Source organism: Mya arenaria, chromosome 3 (genome assembly GCF_026914265.1).
Source record: "Mya arenaria isolate MELC-2E11 chromosome 3, ASM2691426v1".
NCBI lineage: Eukaryota > Metazoa > Mollusca > Bivalvia > Myida > Myidae > Mya > Mya arenaria.
Genome location: NC_069124.1, coordinates 51,312,849 through 51,338,013, shown reverse-complemented (window position 1 = coordinate 51,338,013; position 25,165 = coordinate 51,312,849). Strand labels below are relative to the sequence as shown.

Here is a 25,165-nt window from a genome sequence, read left to right as displayed (position 1 = left end):
GATAGGGCCTTTTTTCTTTGGGGATGATGATGGCAACGCGGACACCATTAATCAATGCCGATACCTGAATGCTTTGAATAATGAATTATTGCCAGCATTACGAAGGAAATTTATAAGACAGACAGACAGACAGAAAATTTATTCAAGTCTCACTTTTATACATTCATGGGATAAATACAGATAAAACATGCAATAATAATGTATAAAACCACTCCTCATGGAGTTATGAGAGACTATTTGCTCAATAAAAAACAATAAAATATATCAACTTTAAAACATACAATATAACTTAAAATATTCAGTAATAAAAATAAGGTGAGAATAATCATTATTGTACAAAACATGCAATAAAACATACAAACACTAAATTACTTGTTATACAGATACTGACGTCGGAGTTTCAGGATATCATGACAGGTTTTGGCACTGTGTTTAACGATAGTTTCATTTGAAAGAAGGAATGAAAGTTTTTCGTTATCCGATAATGAATTGAAATTATCATTAATATCAATAACTTTTAACAACAGTAAATGCCGTAGATTATTATATAAAGGACAATGTAATAAAACATGACATTCATCTTCTACTATGTTATGACAGTTAAAACAGGTTCTTTGTTCAACATTGAGTGATTCATAGCGGCCTGTTTCGAGTTTTAATGGCGCCACTCCACATCTAAATTTAGCTAACGCACTTCTGTTAAGGCGGGTAATAGATGGGCTCTGAACATAGTATTCTGTTTTATATGTTTGCTTAAAAGTTCTGTATAGCCGCAGTTTGTTGCCTCCATTTATCTGTCGTATGCTTGTATTTACATTTATAACATTACGCCATTGATTGTGAATTTGGTCAAGCATAGTTGTATGACATGTATCTATTAATCTAAAGTGTTCAGATCTACGAATTTTAACGTTTATATCCAAGTTATAGTCAGCTATATCTTTCACTTTATTCATTACAGGACGAGTCCAACACTTCTTATAACCAGATATTGCTTTATATACAAAGTTATTCAGTCGATTACTGTCCATATTAGGTAATCGGACCCAATGGGAAATGACAACTTTCCATTGTTTAACAAGAGGTGGGGTCCATCCAATGTCACCATTCACAGCGGCGTTTGGTGTATATTTTCCTAATCCAAGGAAGAAGCGACTGGCTCTATGCTGGACGGCATTAATGCAGGCGTATTCCCGTGTTCCCCATATCGCAGCACCGTAGCTGATGGTTGGCCAGACTACTGTGTCGTAAAGTTTCGTAAAAACGTTAAATGGCATGCCTCCCATGGCTTTAAATTTTGATATAATAAGTCCAAGGGCTCGTGTAGCTGACTGGGCAACGTATTTTGCAGTGATATTATAATCGAGACTGTCGTTTAGTAGTAGTCCTAGGTAACGATATTTTTCTACGCATTCCAATTCATTATTACTACATTTGAACTTAAACTGTGTTTTCTGTCTAGACGGATTTCTAAAGTGCATAACCTTGCTCTTCTCAATATTAACGGTCATGTCGTTTGTGCAACACCATCGCGATAGTATGTCTAGCAAATATTGAAGATCGTTTTCATTTTCGGCAATTAACACTAAATCATCCGCATAAAATAGGTGACTTATTATCTTGCCGTTAAATAAAACACCTTTATTTGAATGCTCAAATAGTTCGCTGCAGTCATTTAAAAAAAAAGTTGAACATTGTCGTGGAAACCAGACAGCCCTGTTTCAGGCCAGTGGATACGTCAACCCAATCGGTTGTATAGTTGTTCACGCGCACGGCACATTTGACCGATTTGTAAATCGACTTCAGAGCAGTCAACATTTTGCCGTGTATTCCGAAGTTCCCTTCCAATTTAGCCCATAGCTTACTTCTATTAATCCGGTCATAGGCTTTGGAAAAGTCAACGTATGCAACAAAGGTATCCTTCTTTGTCTTTTTTCTAGCGTCGATTATACTAGTTAAAGTTGATAACTGGTCGATCGTACTTCTGTTTTTCCGAAAACCATTTTGAGTGTCAGATACTGCATTGTTTAGTTCGCTCCATTTAGTAAGTCTATCATTTAATACAGAGCAATATACTTTGTAAATTGCCGGTGTCACTGTAATTCCACGGTAGTTAACTGGGTCACGTTTATCTGAGTCTTTCTTTTTCAAGATTGGGGTAATAAGTCCGTATGTCCATGCTTTAGGAACAGTCCCTGTGTCAAAACAGACGTTAAATAAGGCATGTAAGTAGTACACAGTCAATTTATTGTTTAACATCTCGGCTGGTATACCGTCGTTCCCGGGGGCTTTATTCTTGTTTAACGAATTCACAGCTTTGTCAATCTCCAAAATATGATTTCCATCGTTCAGTGAGCGAGTGTTCAAAGTGTTTTCATGTAAGTTATTTTGTATAACTACAGGTTCGTTATTAATATTTGGTACATTGTATAGCTTTTCAAAAGAGTTCTTCCATTTGTTTAAGACGTCTTGGGGTAATGTTGATACCGAACCGTCCGCTAGCAAGACTTCAATCGGAATAGATTTATTTCGCTCGGACCCGATACCAATCTTCCCTATGTCTTTCCAAAAATCGCTCTTATTTGCGTTTTCACAAGCTTTTAATAATTTACTTTGTTCATCATGCCAGTGTGCCCTTTTTCTCCGTTTAACATTTTTGTCAAATAGTTTTCTTTTGTTCATAAATATTGCTTTTAATAAGTTTTTCTGAGATCTGATCTTACAGTTGAGCCATAATTTTTCGCTTACGCAAACACCCTTCCACTCAACGCTCAAATCCTCGTTCCACCAAGGTTTGTTAACTCGCTTATTTTTCGTGTTGTTTACATTGAGATTTATCTCCCTTGGGTTTAAGTGCGTCTTCATCTGCGAGTTAAGTATATCCAGAAATTCAGTATAAGTGTACACTTTTTTGGTTACAGCAAGACGAAACAGCACCTTATATAGCCAATGATGTAATTGATTAGTTACAATAAAAAATAATTTGGCAAACGCTTCATTTCATGTAATGCAAACAAATTGCCATCTATCTCTCCCCACTTGAGCCAACTTGGTGTTTGTCTGTTGTTATACCTTAAAGATTAGGTAAACTGAACCGCACAAATCATCACAGATGAACTAACAGCTTCTATCAAAAGAGAAATCCATGCCATGGAGAAACATACACTGGTGTCTTAAGAAAGTTTCTTAGACGCCGGCCTTGACGTCATAAATGCAGAAAAGGGACATCATGTCGAAAATTTCTTGTAAAACTGACTTATTTATGTATAACATACCATACAAGACTCTATTCTTTTAAAAGGTGATATGAAAAATAATTTGTTTAATGTTTGCCTGTATACAAAGTACTAGCCTTACAAACGGGGACTCGAGAATTATGAAACACCCTGTACATTCGAAAGATATATCGCTATATATAGATGTGTTTAATCTCTTAAAGCTGCACTCTCACAGCTTGAACGTTTTGACCAAAAAATATTTTTTTTATTGGAACTAGCAAACTTTTGCGAAAATGCATGGAAACCAGTTATATCAGTTAGACTGCTGACAAAAAAATAGATCGCAGCATTTTGTATTTAAGTTAAAATATTGATGTTTTATGCATTTTTCTTAAACTGTTAGTCCATAAAACACTAATTTTCGAACGGAAAACGAAAATCTGCGATCAGATCTTTTGTCAGCAATCTTTTATCATTGGTTTCATATATATATACGCAAAAAATGCTCTTTTCAAGACGAACAATAAAATAGTTGTAAAAACGGTTAATCTGTGAGAGTGCAGCTTAAAAGCATAGACCCAGTTCTAATTAAATTGTCGGGACAGGCTATCAATCCATTAGAATTTAACAAATGTTAGTCCAAGATATTCTTGTAATTATTATTCCATTAGCTTAACCATGAATGTGGGTCAAAACGGCCCACTTAAAAAGGATCAGTACAAGAAAGGCCCAGAACCAGAAAGGTCCGGTCCGCAATGGCCCTGTTCTGGTAACTGACTTCGACACATGTTGTTTTCATAAACGTATAGAACCGGATCATTGGTCACGTTTATGTTAACATTAATGTGTGAGGCAATCGTTTTAATTAGCTCAGAAATAAGAATTGTGTATCCTAGTTGGGTACAGAATTAACTTAAACATCGTTAATTAAACACTGACTGTGACTTTTATTAACAGTGCATTAGTGTACATTATAAAATTATGTGAATACAAATGAACATCAGTTCAACAGTTCACATCCGAAGACAGTATTTATCTCCGGTTTTTCCCTGGATATTCGGATGCCCGGGGCTCCCCGTCTATATACTGACCAGATTATACGGTCTGATGATGCCTTATCGCTCTGCCGCTCGAATACTATATGAGAGTTGTTTCGTCTCTTGGCCCGTGTCCTCTGTCTCTACTGCCAAATGAACGCACTCGGCCTCCTGGTGAAGTATCGACACAAGACCACATCCTCAAGCCTTCTAGTTCAGATGGTTATACAACCAGGAAATATTTAAAGACAATCTGCATATAAAATTGTGCTAACTTAATGTTTTCGATCTGTCTCTTTCATTTTACATTCATATTTAAAAAAAGTATTAACCTGTTTTATTATAAGAATTTATTGAATCTATACATTGCCTAAATTGAAAATAAACAATAAAAGCCTTCAACATCGTTGTGGTATGGATTGTCTGCCTGAAGAAGGACCAATCCTTAATTCTGAAGACGGGGTTCAGCATCCACTGTCGCTACATCACGGCCGAATGGCTTCTGTCGTCGCCGTCTGTGCCTCTTTGCCGAAGGTGCGGCAAATGTGTGTTGCTGGTAAGAACGGTCATTCAGGAGAACATACTGTTCGCCGATACGTCTAGGCTATGCCTACACTCGGCACTCCATCCATTTACCGAACGGCCGTCATTATTGAGAACCGTTTTGACTGAAATGCAGTAAAGGGAAGTAACTCAATAATAAGTAAAAAGGTAAACAAAATCTACAAAATATATTTTTTTAAATTTAACAAATTATATAGGTCACACTTTCCGAACGATCGCCCATTCCCAATTTCTCCACATTATGTACATACAAAATTTGAATAATCAGTAAATCACTGAATGTTAGCAAAGATGCCAACTGTGGTTTAGGCGGAGCAGTCAACATATCCCACAGGGAACTTCGATCTCTCATTGTTTCTGAATTTAATTTGCTCGGTCTGATAAATCGCCATATGGGTACATGCTTGCATACAAAAAGTATATACAATCTTCTTTTGAGCATATACCACCTTATTCACCTACACAAATTTTTTAAAAGTTTTAACATAAAATCGCAATGTTTTCTTTATGGTTCTTGTGTTCAATATGTTATGCTAATTTTTGTTTGCACATATAAAAAAACAATGCGCCAGCTTTGTTTAAGTTATGGTCACAGGAAGCAGTGTAGTCATTATATTCCTGCTTCACAAAGGCAGGCGGGGATTATATAGAAACCACTCACATTGTCACGTCCGTCCCTACGGCAGATGGTCCCTCAAACATAATTTTTGTTGATTCCATATCCTTCTCATTCATGGTCTGATTTTTTTGGCAGAAGTGACCACCATGGCATGAGGATGTGTCTTGCTCAAGACCCGTGTCCCTAACTTCAAGGTAAAGGTCAGAGCAAGCTTCTTAACTGAGTATGTGTCTGTCAGTCTGTCTGTCCCCTTTTTGTCAAGTCCATTTTTTCCTTGTCAGTTTTTAAAAAAATGTTTGGCAGCAGTGACCACCACAGATATGAGAATGTATCAACCTTAAAACTGGTATTTCTACCTTTGATGCCGAGGTCACAGTAACCATGTGAGCTTAAAGTATGTTTTGTTATATAAGCTTTACTGAAAATAGTATGTGTATGGTACATATTTTTATCATACATTACAGTGTCGGATTTTAACTTATTTGGAAGAAGTGACCATCATATTATGAGGAAGTATCGCACACAAGACCCATGATCCTAGCTTTGGGGTGAAGGTCACAACATCCTTCTGAAATTAATGTTTTGCTATATCAGCCTTACTGATGATAGTTTGTGTCCGATCCACATCTTTGTCATACAAGGTCAGATTTAAAATGATTTTGCATCACGCTTGGGTGTACGGCGATATTTATCACATTCAGTGATGGCTCTGACTATAATTATTTAACTGTTAATGTAATTATAATGAAATAAAACACACACAAATTTTTAACTTAAAATTTCAAGTATACTGAATGAAATAAAATGTTCTAAACAACAAAAACAAGTGAAATTATGATGTACAGGTAGGTTCTCAGAAACATGTTTTAGGAATTTAATACCAGCTTGGCATTCAGTATATATAACTGACCCTGGGTTACCTTCATCAAAATGATAATTTTGGAGAGCAAAAACTCTGGATTTGGGGTAAAACTAGTATGTTATTGATTCCATTGCAGTTTTGCATGAGCCATCATGTCAGACACGCCCCCTTTACCTGAACGTGTGGACAGTCTTAATCGGGAGGAGCCATGTATTATTGTCCCAAGCCGTTCCCTCAGTGAGTCTGATTTCCAACCCAGGTATGAGGCTGGGGAACCGAGTTCCTCCATCACTTCATCAACAGCTTCCACAGTGGAGTTTGAAACTCCTGATTTCTTTCGGGATGCTTATAAACTGCTGAATGGGTTCCTTGAAAAGGAAGAACTCTGTGATGTTGAGATTCAGTGTGGGACGAGGTCTTTTAAGTGCCATCGCAACATTCTGTCCACTGTTAGTGGGTATTTCAGAGCAATGTTTCTGGGCAAGATGGCAGAAAGTAAGCAAGATGTTGTTAAAATTCAAGACATTGATGAAAATGTGATGGAAGACATGATCAAGTATGCGTACAGTGGTAAGGTCATGATAAGTGTTGAAAATGTCCAGAGTATTTTGTACGTAGCTTCAATCCTGCAAGTGGAAAATGTAGCACAAGTCTGCTCTGACTTCATGAAGGAACATCTTAGTGCTGAAAATTGTGGTCAAGTGCACACATTCGCCATGCAGCATAACCGAGAACAGCTTATTAAATACACACGGGACTTTATCACAGATAATTTCTTGGAGGTTTCCAAGACACCAGAATACTTGTCAATGTCTGCAGATGTAATAGACTCCATTGTTGGTTCTAACAAGCTGAATGTCTCCAATGAGGCTGAGGTTTTCGATACTGTTATGCTGTGGATCAACCATGACAAGGAGGATAGGAAACAACACCTTGCTAAACTGATGTCCAAAATAAAGGTAAACTTTTTGGAAAAAGAATATTAAGGTGCATGCATATATTAATTATTGGTACTTGGTACTAAAATTCAAAAATCATTTTCCATATCAAGTGTGAAATATCTATAACGAAATGTTCTGTTTTTCGAATGCTTGCCTCGATTCATGTTTGATAGCATTTGTGTAAACAAGTCAATTTACATCTAAATATTCGGCCTTATCTATAAGTCTGTATAAGGAATCCCTCATACATTTTATAATAAAAATCCCACCATGTTAGGTGCCATTACTGAGCACAAGTTACCTGACAGAGAAGGTGGCTAGTAACGAGTTGGTGCGAACGGACCTGGGATGTCGGGACTTGCTGGACGAGGCCCGATCCTACCACATGTACCAGGCCAGCCTGCTGCAGGATCTCACACTCAATGACAGGATGAGGCCCAGGAAGAGCTACGCTGGTTTGTTATAATATGGACTCGCTGGAAAGTTACATGTGTGAGGAGTCACTGTTTGATTCCACCTGGTATTTCCATTACTAGAATGTTACTGATCAATAAACAATAAAAAAAATTGTTAAAAAAATGAAGACATATGGTCTCCGGAATGTTAGCTAAAAGAATGATTTTTAGCTCGTCTGTTTTTCGAAGAAAAAAAGTCGAGTTATTGTGATAGCCTTGGCGTCGTCGGCGTCGTCTGCGTCTGCGTCTGCGTCTGCGTCGTCGTCGTCGTCCAAAAACTTTAACCTTACCTCATAACTCAAAAACCGTTCAACATTTTCACATTAAACTTGCTACACGTGTTCCTATTAACACTATGCATGTTTATAGCAGGTCATATAATTTTGCCTTTAATTAATATTGAGTTATCCCCCCTTTTCGACTTGGAAAAAAAACAGACGAGCGTTGGCACCCACTCCGCGGTGCTCTTGTTTTGACATATTATTTTAAGTAAGCATGTATTTCTAAAAAAAACCTAGGTATTGACAAAAAAAACACTATTGAGCTATTTTGTAATTTCATGTCAGGTGTATTGTTCTGTGTGGGAGGTCGAGGGGCATCAGGTGATCCATACAAAACTATTGAGTGCTACCACCCGATGAAGGACCGCTGGTACCAGCTTACTGAAATGCATACAAGACGGCGGCATGTTGGAGTGTGTTGTCTGAATGGTTAGTATGGTTCATAGGTCAAGATCACATTTACAGGTTTATCATTATGGAATGCTGCTGAAATGCTTATACAGTATATTTGGTCTTGTCTGGGCTGTCCTTTGTCATGCACAGAGGGATTTTAAAATGAATTGGTACATGTGTTTGGTACATGAAAAAGATGTAGCGCTTGCAAGACCCATGACCCTACCTCAAGGTCACACTTGGAGTTTAATCACTATGGAATGCTGCATATATGCACATAGAGTATAGTTGGTCGTGTCCAGGCAGAAACTTTGTCATGCAGTGGGATTTTAAATAAGTAAGCTCATGTGTTTTGAACATAAAGATCAAGTGTTGTGAGCAAGACCCACTGCCGTACTTCAAAAGTCATGGCCACACTTACAGGTTCATCATTATGAAATGCTTCATATGCATATTTATACAGTATAGTTGGTGGTGTCGGAGTTGTTACTTTGTCATGCACAGAGGGATCTCAATAATTTATTGAACTGAATGGTAATTCGGAGGCATTCGTCACTTACTGTGATAGCTCTTGTTCTTTTTCTGAAATGGAGCCAAATTGTGCTTCATTCACTTAAAGTGGTAGCAAAAGTCTGAAAATCTGCACAAATCTGAAAATAACTAAATTTTACATCATTTTCAATGCGGAGAGCTCTCATGTGTAAGTGCCCATTCTTGTTTAACCCTCTCAGTCCTTTATAGACCAGCTGTATGCAGTGGGCGGTCACAATGGCAGTAAGCACCTGGGAAGCGGGGAAGTGTTTGATCCATACACGGCCAAGTGGAGAAAAATAGCATCTATGGTCACTCAAAGGACTGGAGTGTAGGTGTCTCTAGCAATACTGCAGAGTTCGTTTTGAACACATCTTACATCTAACATTGTTATGATGATATTGTAGTATGAATTAAAAATCTAATACAAGTCATACACTTTTTTAAAAGCAATTTAGAGTAACCAAATAGTATGTCTATTTGTCAAGCTATATTATCATTGGCAGTGGGGAGAATGATAGTGTATGATTCTTAATAACATCACAGACATATAAACCTTGGATTGGAAACTGCCCAATAACGGTTAAAAGGATAAGAAGAATTAATTTGCACATAATCTTTAGCATTTATATGCTCAGTAAATATCAAGAAATTCCACCAGTTCTTTGAGGCAATCAGCGATCTCCATTTATGTCCATCAGCTGTGCTATAATAAGCACGGTGATGTAAATAAATGTATGTCCGTGTAAAAAGCAAATAATTGTTTGTATTTTTTTTTAATGTTATAGACTAATTTATATTGAAATAATTTGGAATAAAGGAATGTTTGATTGGATCAAAGAACTCCATTATTGTATGTAAGAAATGGACACATAATCTACAAAATATTGTTTAAACGATCAGGAGAAGGTAATTATCCACAATCCTTAGCACAAAGTCTGCAAGTTTGGGGAAATTCCACCCATTAAAATCTAACTTGATCTTGGTTAAACTTATTTTTTTACAACGATTGTGAAACAAGTTATTACAACATTTTATTAATCACTCTCATTGCCACGATAATACACAACACTGTGGTTTTGTGTTGTGGCAAAAATCGGAGTACCTTAAACGGGCAACAGGACTATATAAACCTGCAGGTGGCGCTGGGGCAAGCTTTTGTATAATTTTATACATGTTTCACTTCAGGGACACTTTTTTCAAAATTAAGCAATACCTACAAAGATTTTAGACCTGAAACTTTGCAGGCATGTAGAAGGTTACACCAATGAAAAATCCTTAATTTGTTTTTGAAAGATAACAAGAAACATGATTTTGAGAAAAAAATCTAACTGTCAGATTGAAAATTTGAATTTGCCGGGGGAGTGGCTAATTGGTGTTCTGGGGGTTATGAACTCTCTGTTGTAAACATTACCACGTGCTGGTGTTTACATTCCTAGCAGCTTGCTTGTAGCAGACGATCTGCCTCACTATCAAATACTGTAGTAACAAAAGTGAACAAACCTTGATAAGTTTTTATTCCACATGTTTTAAGCATATCCAAAAATTATTGATAGATATCATCAGCTTCATATGCTACATTTTCAATCTGATTGTTTTCTATGATATTTACACTTTTTCCTTTTTAGTAATTCTGGTGAATCTTTCCCAGGTTTATATATAGAACACTGTTTTCATATTTGTCTTTTTTTTTTAAAATCATGAATTTCATTGCTTCAATGTTATTTACTCCTTCACTTCTCTATCAAAGCCTTTGTCACCATTACAAATGTATATATCCCATGTAAAATAAATATCTCCTATTGGTCTTCAGTCATGCAAACTATATATCTCTCTTTGTGCTGATTATTTTATTCCATATTTTGAGTCTTCTTATTCTGCCCAAAGTAATTATTTTAAAAGACGGCAGAGCCTAGTTCCATGACTTGTAAATGTTCATGTATGTCTGTGTTTGAGTTCCCTCCTTTTTGACTCAAATGTGCATCTCTTTTCCTGTTATCAATACACAAACCAGATTCCAGCCAGTGACATTTAATTATCAATTAAAGGTGTCAACACCATCTTAATTATGGTATGGCAGACTAAACTGTATCCGGGCTAACTCGTTTACAATAAGGTGAATTTGTATTAGGGTTGTGGATGCATTCAAGAAAGCATTATTATAGTATGTTGGTAATATAATAAGTTTTGGATTCCAAACTGAGAATAAACCTTGCTATTTGGGACTGGAATGAGAATGTAGATTCTAAACATTTGAGAGGGATGTCCCATACAGAAAAAAGATCTAGTCAAACTTACAAAATGCCAGTTAGGAACAGGAAAATAATCATTTCAAAGAAAACATCTGGAAAACTTTGCTTTGGATTTTTAGTTCATATAGTAGATAGTAGTGTGGGGAAATACATCGTCTGCTCTGATCAGCCCTGTTTGTTTACATTTCTCCAGGGTGTGCTAAAGATAGAACACTGAGTTTAACAGACAGGTACATAGCTGAGCGAATTTACAATAAGCCACTCCCCATTTACTCACTGCCGAGGCAGCGAATGTTGCCCCTTTAAAAAAAAACACATGTCCAGATTGGTGACCACAAACCAATCTCACATGACCCAGGCTGGGAATCGAACCCATGTACATGTAGCTTAGGTGAGAAGTGAGTGCACTAACTACTGCACTAACCAGACAACTGACATGATGATCTTGGAGGAAATCTTGCTGTTCATGATAGGTTAAAATAGTCTTTATAAAATAACCCATTGTTTATAGGTCCATGATAATATGACACCTGGAATGTTTAAAAACTTTTGTATATAAGTCTTGTGCTAAAGGATTTCGGTTTATGTATACAGTTGTAAAGAAATATTGTATAAATAGTAATGAAATATTAAACCATATTGGTCATTGTAATTGGTGAATTATGTTTAAGTATGTATATATGGTTCTCTTCTCAAATCATTCTTAGACAAATTCAACTATGTCATTTCAGGAGAGGTTTGGGCCTGGCCAGCCTGGGAGGTGCCATATACGCAGTGGGGGGCCTGGATGACAAGACATGTTTCGACACAGTTGAGCGGTATGACCCAGCGTCCAACACATGGACACAGGTGGCGAACATGATCCTTCCAAGGGGTGGTGTGGGTGTCGCCGCACTCAGGGTAAGGAATTAGGTGTTAATTGTGCATTCATTTCATTTTGGTCATTTAGTGAAATTTGTTACAAAGAGAAGACTTCAACTGTTGTTTACCATCACTGAAACATCTTCAGACATTCAGGTCCCTGTTGAATACTGGGTAAGAACCTAAATCGGAACAGTACCTAAATATGGAACACCCGTTTTAAAAGCGTTTTTCTGATCGTGATCGGTTCATTTACAATTTTAATCAAAAAAGATGTTTGCCTTAGATACAGGTTCCAAAAAACATGATACTCAGGTAAGTATTTCAAATGCTGCTATCATTCAAGTTTTTCATTATCAAATGTCAATACATAGCACATGGGGGAATAACTTCATGCTTGCCACAATCACAGCATACTGGTACAGTCTGTATTTTTTTTACTAAAAGTGTCAAATTTTCTGACAAAAAAAGCTAGAAGTAAAATAAATTATTAATTTACTGAAACAAAACATATAGCAATAGTTTTAAAAGGATATATAAGAATAAATAACAAATTAAAACTGTTCCATATTTAGGTACTCCGAGGACAAAAACGGCAGTCCTTGACTGTATGGTTATTAAAGTACTTTCCATGCAGATTGGTAGTATCTTGAAAAATACCATTTATATCAACCAATTGGTCTTGAATCATAGTATGCTGATGGAAAATTTTGTAGTTGTGGTGCAAGTCTAACTAAAAATATTTCAAAAATTGTGCCGAAAGTGTTCTGGTTTTGTACAGTTAAGTTTAGAATTTAAAATTCGAAAAAATTACTTTCTAGAATAATAAGAAGTTCACTTTATTATCTTCTGGCTTTGATTGGAATATCAGTACAGTCCAAACCCTTTGGTCCGATATCCCAGGGACGGGCCAAAATATTTCCAGCATCGCCAATATGGAGCCAAGCGGGAATGCTTACATGGAGTGAAAAGAATCGGTCCTATACATCAAGTTCAAACCAACAAGAAAATTGAACCTTGCGATATTGAGCCAACAGGTTTTGACTGTAGTTTACTTGCTGCTAAACATGCTATAATGTCACTTGTACTAAAAAAAGTCTCAGATGAAAAATCTGAAATCTACGTCCTTGAGAAATTGATTGAAAACACTATTGATAACGCACCAGTAACAGAGTATGTATCATCGCAGGGCCAGCTATACGCCATTGGTGGCAATGATGGTTCATCATCCCTGGACAAGTGTGAAAGTTATGATCCGTTCATCTCCAAGTGGATGAGTATAGCCAGTATGACGAACAAGAGGGCTGGGGCTGGGGTCGGGGTCCTCGATGGATACATTTATGCAGTTGGTAGGGGGGAGATTTTGTCCTACACTCAAAATATACTAATATTTGTAATAAATAGCTAACTAGGGCCACAATCAAGGGTCTGTTTAGCACATCTTGATTCACAAAAATACCCTTGACCCTAATTTCGTTTAGCCTCCTGGGTGGTCAAAAACATTTTCCCCCATTTTTCATAGCAGAATAAAGGGCTCAAAGAAACACTCACAAAACATACCTACCCACACTTAAAACTGTGGATAGGAATATAGAAAGCTTTTTTATTAGTCGTGGCCTAGAACAATGTTTAGAACCTTCTGACATTTAATACATGACCTGTTTTGCTCACCGTACAATAACGTAAAAAAAAATTATATCTGAAAAAAAATTAATCAGAAGTGTTTTTGTTTTTTACGGTGACCAGTTTTAAAAATTGTGTTCTTTTATAATTGAGAATTTGAAAGTCATAAAGAAGAGAAGATGTCACCTATTAAACTTTCAGATCAGTTTATAAACATAGACAGTATGCTTATTGAGAAAAAAAGTTATTTTCTAACTGCGAATTTCTGACAGTATTAGTTCAGATATTTTCTTGGCCAAGACAAAGAAATGATTTAAATGCTTTAACACAGCAAAAAAATCAATAATTAATGTCTAAAGATTCATTTCCATAGCAAAACACATGCCAATGAAAACTCATTATTAAGAAGTTTAATGTTTATAATTAAATTGTGCAATTTTGTATCAGGTGGTTTTGATGACAATGCATCTTTGGACACATGTGAGCGCTACGACCCAAGGTCTGCTCGCTGGACGACCCTTGGGCGACTCTCCTGTCCCCGCGGTGGCGTGGGGGTAGCAGCTATGGGGGGCAAACTGTATGCTGTAGGGGGTCATGATGGAAGCAACTATCTCAACACTGTGGAGGCCTTTGATCCCCTTACTAATAGGTGGGCACTTTTTTTTTGATGTTCTGTGTTACTAATTGGTAGAAATTTCTTTTGATATTTGTTTAGCTAGCAGGTGGGCATTTCTTTTGATGTTTTGTGTATTTTGAAGTGCTATTGCTATTTTGACATGTTTCAATTAACAGGATGCTGATTGTCATTCTAGCTTTCAATTGACTGATAATTGAATTATATTTGGTCAATAAAGCATAGCATATAGTGTTTTTTTCAACCATTTTGGGAATTGGTCTCCTGCCTTTTGATTGGGAAAAATGGTTTAACTAAAATTGGAAACTCAAATTATGCCTAAAGATGAATAAAATGATTTGAAAAATAGTCTGACAAGACAAAAGAACGTGGTGAAGTTTGATTTTTTAGAATACACCATCTCTTCCATACCAAAATGTTTTTAGGTTCAATTTTAAGTAAAAATTAATATTTTTTTCAATACTTAGAATAAACAATTATACCTTTACATTTTGCATTTGCAATTGGTGTCAAATGAAGGTCCCTAATTCATCAGAAAAAATCCCTGGTACATGGCTGTTTAATCCAATATACTAACACTTAGACCACCTATGAACTACCTCCGATAAACTGACCATGCTCCCATTCACTTCCAAGTTGATTTATGCTTTTACATCCAAATGTGCTCAGTTATATACATGTACATCCATGGAATGAGATTTTGCTTCATGCATGTACACCTTTTATTGGCCTTATTTTTGGTGTTGCACAAATATAATGACTAATCCCATGTGCTAAGTCATTTTTCAGCAGGCACAATATACCATGACATTGTAATCGGGATTCAACGGTGCAATCATTTACTTCTCAGTCAGCAAAATGCTTATGCACAGGACATTGTTAAACCCTTAGTTTTTGCCACAGGAAAAATATTTATTGCCAAAAAATGTGTTTGGCATATAGCATAATTCTCCTTCAAAAACTGATGCATTGTGTGAAATTACAGTTAGGCTTTAAACGGACTTGTTCACTGATTTTATTTTGGCAATGTGTTGTTGTTTTTAAACTTTGTTGTAATTTAGCTGTTTTGTTTACTTTATATGACCAGGACTTAAAAAAGCAACTGGCAGATACTCACTTTTGCAATTTAAAATAATTCAATTTTCAATAGCATTACTAATGATATTTGGCAAAATAGAGCACTTTCTGTCATAGGTTTAGGTAATTATCAACACTAGAGGTCTAATTTGAACCTTTGATGTTGTTTTATCATTGTAACAAGCATTTTGTTTACATTTCTCTTGAAGGATTTTTTTCTATTTCGGATCCCCATAAAATGTAAAATGAGTCAGCTTGATAATGAGTGCAAAAAGGCTATCTTGTTGAAAATATCCAATAAAATGAGGTATTACAATGATAATTTAAATCCTAGTCTAGGTCTCTCATGACACCTCATACTCTCCCATCATTGCAGCTGGTCCCAGGAGGCCCCAATAGAGATATCGCGGGCAGGGGCGGGCGTGGCAGTATTGCCCGGCCCTGTGTCCCTCATACCTGACCAACTGGAGAACGCAGGCTTCCCCAGCTGTGGTGGGGCAGGTACAGGCACTATGTGTTTAATTTTCTTCCTGCATGGTTACCCAAATACCCGATGTTACTTACTCTAGGTGTTGCTCACTGTGTTTATTTCCATTGTCCTCATTTCCCTTTGTGTTGTAGGGCAGGTACATACTCCTCCATGTGTTCGAGACATGACATACACAAAATCATGTATCTCGGTTTCGTAAATTTTATCTTAACAATCTTGCAACTGATACAAGTCATGAAGGCAGTTGCTTGCTTGCCGAAAAACTTTTAATGTCTATGTTTGTTTCTGAAATATTCTGACAGCATGTGTGGGTCACTGTTTCAAGGTCTTCTGCATGAATACTTGTTTTTGTCGTTTTCTTCGCTTTTTTGTCCACTGCGGAAAGTCAAAGGGGATATAGTTATGGTAGGCATGTTTGTGTGTGTGTGTGCATGTGTGTTTGCGGGTCTGGCAATCTTGTCCGAAATATAACTTGGAAAATCGTTGATGTATAGACTTCATATACAGACATACCTCATTGTGGAGAAAGGCAGTGCCCAGAGACCATAACACCGGCTGCAGTATTGCCCTTTGTGTATAATCATACTTATTTTTTGTCATTAGCACAACTTGAAAAGTATTTAAGGCATTGACTTAAAACTTCATATACAGATAGATCTTATTTAGGAGAAATGCAAGAATCATAACACTGGGTGCAGTGTTTTTTTAGTTAATGCCCTTGTTTATTTAAGTTATTGCCCTTGTGTATTTTCTTTTCACTTCAAACTTTACATAAAGATAGCTCTCTTTAAGCAGAAGTGCATTGCACAGGAACCTTAACTCTGGCTGCAGTATTTTTATGCCCCCGAAGGTGGGCATATTAAAATCGCACCTTCCGTCCGTCCGTCCGGCTCTGTAACTTTCCCTTGTATGGACAGATTTTGAAATAACTTGCCACATGTGTTCCACTTACCAAGACGACGTGTGGCGTGCAAGACTCCTGTCCCTACCTCAAAGGTCAAGGTCACACTTAGTGTTTATTCACAATGGAGTGCTGCATATAAGGACATAGAGTATAGGTCGTCGTGTCCAGGCTGTAACTTTCTCTTGTATGGACAGATTTTAAAATATATTGCCACATGTGTACCACATACCAAGACGATGTGTCGCATGCAAGACCCTTGTCCCTACCTCAAAGGTCAAGGTCACACTTAGTGTTTATTCACAATGGAGTGCTGCATATAAGGACATAGAGTATAGGTTGTCGTATCCGGGCTGTAACTTTCCCTTGTATGGATAGATTTTAAAATAACTTGCCACATGTGTTCCACATACCAAGACGATGTGTGGCGTGCAAGACCCGTGTCCCTACCTCAAAGGTCAAGGTCACACTTAGTGTTTATTCACAATGGAGTGCTGCATATAAGGACATAGAGTATAGGTTGTCGTGTCCAGGCTGTAACTTTCTCTTGTATGGACAGATTTTAAAATAACTTGCCACATGTGTTCCACATACCAAGACGACGTGTGGCGTGCAAGACCCATGTCCCTACCTTTAAGGTCAAGGTCACACTTAGTGTTTATTCACAATGGAGTGCTGCATATAAGGACATAGAGTATAGGTTGTCGTGTCCGGGCTGTAACTTTCTCTTGTATGGACAGATTTTAAAATAACTTGCCAAATGTGTTCCACATACCAAGACGACGTGTCGCGTGCAAAACCTGTGTCTGTACCTCAAATGTCAAGGTCACACTTAGTGTTTATTCACAATGGAGTGCTGCATATAAGGACATAGTAGAGTATAGGTTGTCAAGTCCGGGCTGTAACTTTCCCTTGTATGGACAGATTTTAAAATTTTAAAATAACTTGCCACATGTGTTCCACATACCAAAACGACGTGTGGTGTGCAAGACCCGTGTCCCTACCTCAAAGGTCAAGGTCACACTTAGTGTTTATTCACAATGGAGTACTGCATATAAGGACATAGAGTATAGGTTGTCGTGTCCGGGCTGTAACTTTCTCTTGTATGGACAGATTTTAAAATAAATTGCCACATGTGTTCCACATACCAAGATGACGTGTCGCGTGCAAGACCCGTGTCCCTGCCTCAAAGGTCAAGGTCACACATAGTGTTTATTCACAATGGAGTGCTGCATATAAGGACATAGAGTATAGGTTGTCGTGTCCGGGCTGTAACTTTCTCTTGTATGGACAGATTTTAAAATAACTTGCTACATGTGTTCCACATACGAAGACGACGTGTCGTGTGCAAGACCCGTGTCCCTACCTCACGTAATTGACACGTAAAGGCAAGATCAACTTTTCATGTACTGACCTTGTTCGTAGGTCAATGTCACATTCGGGGGCATTCGTCACATACTGTGACAGCTCTTGTTTTTAATTTTGCCCTTTGTTGATTTTCATACTTAAAGTTTTTGTCTTGAACATTACTCACACATTCTTTCAGGAATTGACTGTTGTAAGGCAAAGTTGATACTGTTCTTAATTCCGTGGGGATATGGCAGTCTGTAACTGGTTGTTTTGGGTCAACTTCATATGTAAGCAGGCCTAGAACTGGCTCAGGGATTTTGTTCACTCCTTTCATGTTTACAGGGAATCTTTGTTTTTGCTGTCACTCATATTTATCACTTCCCTTTTTGGTCACTTTATTTTGTAGCGCTCTGTAAGCTTATACATTGCAGTGTTCTGATGGAAGGTGTTCCATAGTAAAGCTGTATCTTTATGCTGATAGATATCCCAAAAATTACCCAGGAAATGTTTAGCATGTATGGGTATAGATTTCACTGGCCAGGTGATACTCAAATTTGTGTTTAGTCATGTAAGATGACTCTTATCATCCACATACTTGTATGTTACTGCTTCTTGTATTTTATCTTGCTTTAAACATGCCTTGTGCACTGATTTTTCATTGTTTACACTTATTAGAGAATTTAATGCTATAATGCTATTAAAACGGGAATCATAGCTTGCTTTATACCTGATGTTTATTTCATAATTTGTTTACATATGTGAATGTTATTTATATAGGGAGTGAGCAGACCTTTATAAACTCAACAACTAGTGCCATTCACTGCTCACATTCTAATTCTTTAATAAAAGCACCTTTGGATTTATATAACTATAAAACATGTTCTTTAACAAGAGAAATACAAATTCAGCATGAAGAGACAATGGTGACCTAGTGGTCAAGCTGAATATTAAATAAGGCAAAAGATTGTATTTACATTGCCCAAGTGTCATCTTTACACACAATTGTCTTTTAATAATTTGGTGTTGGCCATAGCTCCAAAACCATTTAGAAAAGATATTCTTGTTATCTTGACACACTTTGGGTTGTTGTTTCACAGAACAGTTTAAATATTAAACAGAAAATGCCCCTTGATTGAATGAGATGGAAGAGTATTGATAACCACATGAAGTCTAAAAGAGGTTGTATTTTTTTGTCAGGCACATGGTAGTTTTTTGTCAGGCATACTAACCAGCTTATGTCCATATTGTACAAATTCACCCTTGTGGGATAGGTGTCTGAGGCGACCGAATAGGTTACAAGTGGGTTTGAGCCCCAGCTGGGGTAGTTAATCATGGCCTTTCAAAACAGACACCAGTACTGCAGGTTACTGCCCAGGAAATTGACTGGGGTGATATATATGAGATTTGATCAGTTATGGAAAAATTAAAGGCTAAAATAATTTTATTCAAGCTCATTCATGTATTTAATTGTTATATTTCAGCTGGAAAGTTGTAGGAGAAATGGTTAATCCAAGAGCGGGAGCTGGAGTGGCGGGTTGTCCACTTTCTACTGCTACATTCCAAGCGTTGGTTAGCCCTTTAAAGGGTTCAGGGGCCCTCTAATGCGTCTTGGGCCCTCAAGTTTAAATGGACCTTTGATCGAGACAAGATCGCGAGCAGCGAGTACAATTTTCAATATGAAATAAAAAAGTGTTGTAAATGGACTCAGCATTCAGATTGAAATTTTACGTCTGCTGCCATCTTTCTCATAGTAATTTTACTCCAAGCTTTGAAATGTAATGTGCTGTTTTCATTTTGGTTGATGTAAAAGAAAAGAAGGCTAACAGAGAATGCACTTATGGACAGTGTTCCTAATGTTATTCCAAATGACAAGATTTCTGTTCTAAGTTGACATCGGGTTTTTATTGAAATGGCCTAGAAGAAGCAGCTGTATTCATTTTCATACACTTCATATGTTTTGTTAGATGAAAGCTGTGTTTTATCATGTTAATCTTGATCAACATTAGTATGCAAATTAATGTCACACCAGATGTTTTTGAGGTTTTGCCCTTGTGTTTTTGTAAACATGAAATATGGTATTCAAATTCTAGAAACAATTCTAGGTAATTAATTGATACATGCACAATTTGACTGTATCTGGATTTTTTTTTATACAATTTATCGTGTCAGCAAACAGTTAAGATCTTGTTTACATGATGGAATATCAAAATTCATATAATCGTATTCATCTCTTAAGTTATTTATACATCCTTGGTAAGGTTTTTCTTTGCTGTTTAAGTTATTCTATGACACTTGTGCTTATATGATTATGTAATGCTTCATATTGACATACATGTGAACCTCTGGCTGGTAGATTATTGAACAAGATTCATAAATGCATATAATAGTTTTTAATGATGTACTTATTATAATCATTTATACTGCTTTGTTAATTTTGCAATGAGACTATTAGTAGGATAAGTGAACAGTGCTAATACTTTGAAAGTCAGAAGATTTTATGATTCATAAAATAAAGGTATCATTATTTTGATAACAATGTAAGCGAAGAGCCTGAAAGTGTGACCTCCGACGACAATGGGACAATTGTTGAGAATTTTTCAAGTTAACATTATTAATGTAATCATTGTTATTTTTCAACTCGTTACTGCTCTGTAAGTTTAAAGGAAACATTTGTGATCTGCTGTATTTCTTACAAGATTTTAGACAATGAACTGTACTTGTTTATATTTAAATATGTGAAGACATCATAAACTAGTTCATGTTTAAAACTTAACAATGATTAATCATGTTGTTAACTTTAACAAAGTTCTGAAAATTCGGTCCATGATTAAACTGTTTAAAAAATTGCTGTAAGCTACATATCATTATTGCTGTAGTAGACATGTAGGTATATATATATATATATATATATATATATACATTTGTTTGATGCATCTTGCTAGTGTTGCCATATATAACAGTTTGTGCAATATAACAATAACCTACAATTAATGTTGGCTTTGATGTTGTTAATAATTTAATTTGCCATTATTGGTTATGGATTTCCTTTTTTGTAGGTATAATTGAATCTCTTCATTGTGTATTTTGTGTGAAAACTTGTTACAATTATTGCATTAAAGGCTTTATTTCTGTTAAAATAAATGATTAATTATTTACAGCACTGTTTTTTTTGCTTATTTTTTTCTTTCAGAATAAACAAAGCATTTTTAAAAGCAGTACATAATTATAACACTATTATAATGCCATCTGTCCCATTACCCGCTTAATATCAACTGAGCCTAGGGTCTTCTTGGTTAACATAAAGGTTGGTCATAAGGAGTTTCAATCAATAACATAACCACTTGGACCCAGGGTCCTTAAATAAAACAAGAAGCAACATGAAAAGTCAATGACCCCTTGAGTTCAGGTCACAAGGTCATAGTGACCCTAAGTAATAAAATAATTTTTTGATACATAACTAAAAGGTATTAGCACAGGGTTCTCATATTTTACAAAAAGGTTGGTGATGACAGATGATACCTAATGATTTAAAGGCTCAAAGGTCAATAACTCATTAGTAAGTGAAACAAATATTCAAATTTCACTAGAAGACTTGTGACAAGAAGAAAAACAACAAAGTCAAAAGTTCCTCAAATTTCAAAAGGAGGTATCAGATTTTGATTCTTGTTTTCATTTGTCATGAATGACCATGGGAAATCTATTTAACAAACTGCGTTTCAACTTGCTAATCAAGGGTGTATGTTGTTGTCCCCAAAGAGAGCGAACATTTGTTGGTGGCTTGGTCAGTTCATCTCCTAGTGGTTTGAGCATAGGTGTGCCATTTTTTTTTAATTCACTTATCAACAAAACAATATCAATACAGAACTATCTATAGTAAACATATTCTAGATAGTTTCAAAAACATGTTATAGAGTTTATAATATAACAAGCAACAACAAAGTTATGTTCGGTATTGTATTGTAATGCTTTTTGTTAAAAAAAGGTGTGTGCGAAAAAAAATAATGAAAAAAATATAAAAAAAAGAACATACCAAGGTGTGCCATTTATTGCCTTAAAGATACATTTGAATGAGCCTAAATTCATATTGTATTTACCCTGACACATAAATCATGACAAGAATACATTCCCACTGATTTCATTTTATTGAGTCCAAAGTGGCCTGAAACTGTATTATGAATGGGTAAAACAGACTGAGATGATTATTAGTTGGCAGTAAGGTATAACTTATTTCATACTGTCATAAAGGCACATAAAGCAGTTACATTGAAAACAGAAGTGGTGTTATTGCATTTTCTAGAAGCACATGGAAGCACATGTGAAATGTAAGATACAGATAAAATGACAAAGATTAAGATACTACATTTCAATTATCCTGAAATAGGAAACAACTTGAGCAATTCTTTTGAAAACTGGTGCAGGGGAAAGCCAATCACATTAAAATAGTCCCCATTAATGCCACTGATTAAATTACAGCCAAGCGCCTGTATACCATAGCCACCAGCTTTGTCCCTGAAACACATTTAAAGCATAACAATACACAAATGAGAGTTTTGATTTGTCCTAGCAAACATAACAGTCTATTTAAGGTACCGGGTCATGTAAATTATGGAATTTCAGTGGTCAAAAATAGCACCAGTCTGCAAGCCGGACACTGATAAAATGCTTTCCTGGGGCTTGCTCAACATCTGGATTTGATATAGAAGGGCTTATTGATAGATTTTGATGGCAAGCGCTAATGTTAGAAGTCGGGCTTGATCATTCAAAAGCCTAATTTCGATGACTGGACTTGAGTGTTTAGTCTTTTAACATCTTAATACTTAAAATATTATATTTATATAACACTAAGATAGGTCAAATGAAAGCACAGAGTGCCACAGTCACCACAAATAAATTAGAGTTCACTTTAGAAGTTCTATGGAAAGCAAAGCAAATCAGAGAAAATCACAGTGTTTCTTATTTATCACACAGTTGATATACCAGTAACCATAAATAAGCCTAAAGAAAACACTCCAACAAAGTTATCACTAACACCATACAAATGTTTTTACAAAGATCAAACAAGGCCCAAACAGATATTGTATAATCCAACAGTATTAAACCCTAGACAGATAAGTAGTTTACACATACATGGGTTCTCCTGTGTCAACATAGGCCTGGATTATTTCTGGTGCAAGATCCCCCATGTTCACTTCTGTTTCTGCATGGAACTGTACCAATGCATAGCCTGGATCTGAAATAGCCATGTTGTGAATTCAAGTTTAGATGATTCAGTACACACATAACACCAGACAAGCTTTATGTTGCAATATAAATGCTGAACAAGTTAGTCTGTTTATCAAACTAAAGGCATAGCAGTTGCATTTATTTCTCTTTCTTATTGTAATAATAAAAACACCTCAAGAAGTTTCACTTTAATTGGATTCACAATTATACAAAAGAAAATTATCTTCAGCATTCATACCTGCTTCAGATGGAGTTGCAAGCACAACCGATGTAAACACCCTGTGAGATCTACCACTCAGTCTGTCAAAGCATATGTCTGTATTTAGTACAATTATTACAATATACCATTCTGTATATATAACATACTCCATTTTTTACATCATTTATAATCAGAAAACTGGCCAAACAATTTATGTGAATCATATAAGCTTGATTTAAACTTGTATTACGCTAAAAACCTCTCCATGTAGTACAAGAAAAACAGTTTATACTCAGGCACTTCCTCATAGCCTCTTTAATAAGAAATAATTAGTGGTTTCTACCTTTGAAACAAACTCTAAAGTGATTCATACCGGTACATTGAATCAGCTTTGATACAGCTGCTTTCTGAATCAGGATTAACAGAATTAGATGATACTTAAACATGTTAATAACTTGCCTTGATAGAATTTGTACTGCATGTTCCCTGGAGGCTGGCTTTTCAAAAATTTCGTTCTCCATTGTTACAATGGTGTCTGCACCAATGATAAGATCTGGGGGGGAATCCTGCCAAAAGAAAATACACAGAAAGTATAACATGACTACTCTTGCATAGTATCAAAATAGTTTTAAATAATAGATGATACCTCTTTCAACATAATACAAGTAATGCAGATTTTTTAAAGTTAGATGAGAAGATTTATATAAACATTAATAATAAATATTAATAAATATAAGAGTGTTGAAAATTATACTTGATCAAAAATCAAAGACCTGTTTATACAGCCTGTGAACAACATCAAGCATTTTCTGCTTTGCGGTCTCATTGACGTAGGCAAGTGGGGAGCTGAAAGTGTCCTTCTTCAGGTTCTCCTCAAAGTTTGAAGGTATTACTTCAAACTTAAGTCCCTTTAAAACAGACATAAAACAAGAGCACTTCAAGCATGTTGTGAATTACAAAAATATTCATTGCTTTTGGTACACCCTCAGTGAAATATACTGTGAACAGTTATCCTCTATATTCTATATAATCATAAGTAAAACAAGCAAATTTGTTAAATAGAATTCCCCTGCCTGATGAGACGAAGTACATGGAATGGAAATAAACGTTTGTGGAATATTCCTATCAAAACATGTATATATACAGCAGCACAGCTGCAGAGAGTCGTATTCATAACAAGGGATAACACTATGGCTATTAAAGAATTGAGCATAAATATGACCCTTGAGAGTTTTATATGGTTTAACCTAGTGACCCAGTTCTTGACCCAGTTTCCAACTCATACAAAATTTTATCCAAGCAAACATTCTGATCAAGTTTATATAGGTTTATATAATATAAACTTTATAGTGTATTGTAACCTAACTACTAACAATATTTTGCAAAAGCGTTTTTCTCCGAGGGGAAGAACTCGCCAGAACGATTCTCTTGCTATTCAGGCTCTTTAAAATTGGTTGCAACATACTTGACTTGGAAAAATTTAAACGTGTGCACCAAATCAATTCTGTTGAAATAATATGAAAGTAGGCTTATAACCTTGTCTGTCAAAATAGCAAATCAGAAAATGGTTACACGTCACTAATAAAGTTATCCCTTTCACAAACTCCTTGCAGTAGTTACTTCCCCTTTCAGTAACTAATGGACAGTATTAGAT

At 36.0% G+C, this 25,165-nt stretch overlaps 2 protein-coding genes across 6 annotated transcripts; one reads left to right on the top strand and one right to left on the bottom strand.

Moving 5' to 3' along the window:
* The first annotated feature begins 4,886 nt into the window (after positions 1-4,886).
* On the top strand, positions 4,887-21,246 carry LOC128228501 (kelch-like protein 8). 5 transcript variants are annotated; one of them, XM_052939842.1, is made up of 12 exons: positions 4,948-4,966; positions 5,574-5,632; positions 5,903-6,079; positions 6,437-7,259; positions 7,519-7,696; positions 8,263-8,406; positions 9,112-9,232; positions 11,885-12,053; positions 13,204-13,363; positions 14,085-14,286; positions 15,725-15,849; positions 19,571-21,246. In XM_052939842.1, the coding sequence occupies exons 4-12, from the start codon at positions 6,453-6,455 to the stop codon at positions 19,582-19,584; spliced, it is 1,920 nt and encodes a 639-aa protein (XP_052795802.1). In that variant the 5' UTR covers positions 4,948-4,966; positions 5,574-5,632; positions 5,903-6,079; positions 6,437-6,452; the 3' UTR covers positions 19,585-21,246. The 5 variants fall into 5 exon arrangements, with proteins under 5 accessions (XP_052795803.1, XP_052795802.1, XP_052795804.1 ...); XM_052939844.1 differs by lacking the exon at positions 5,903-6,079; XM_052939846.1 differs by lacking the exon at positions 15,725-15,849.
* Positions 21,247-22,116: 870 nt separating this feature from the next.
* On the bottom strand, positions 22,117-25,055 carry LOC128228595 (probable bifunctional dTTP/UTP pyrophosphatase/methyltransferase protein). The gene is made up of 6 exons (XM_052939998.1): positions 24,885-25,055; positions 24,285-24,419; positions 23,971-24,077; positions 23,551-23,612; positions 23,217-23,319; positions 22,117-22,598 (listed from the first exon to the last, which is right to left on the bottom strand). The coding sequence occupies exons 1-6, from the start codon at positions 24,972-24,974 to the stop codon at positions 22,457-22,459; spliced, it is 639 nt and encodes a 212-aa protein (XP_052795958.1). The 5' UTR covers positions 24,975-25,055; the 3' UTR covers positions 22,117-22,456.
* Between the last annotated feature and the right edge of the window lie 110 nt (positions 25,056-25,165).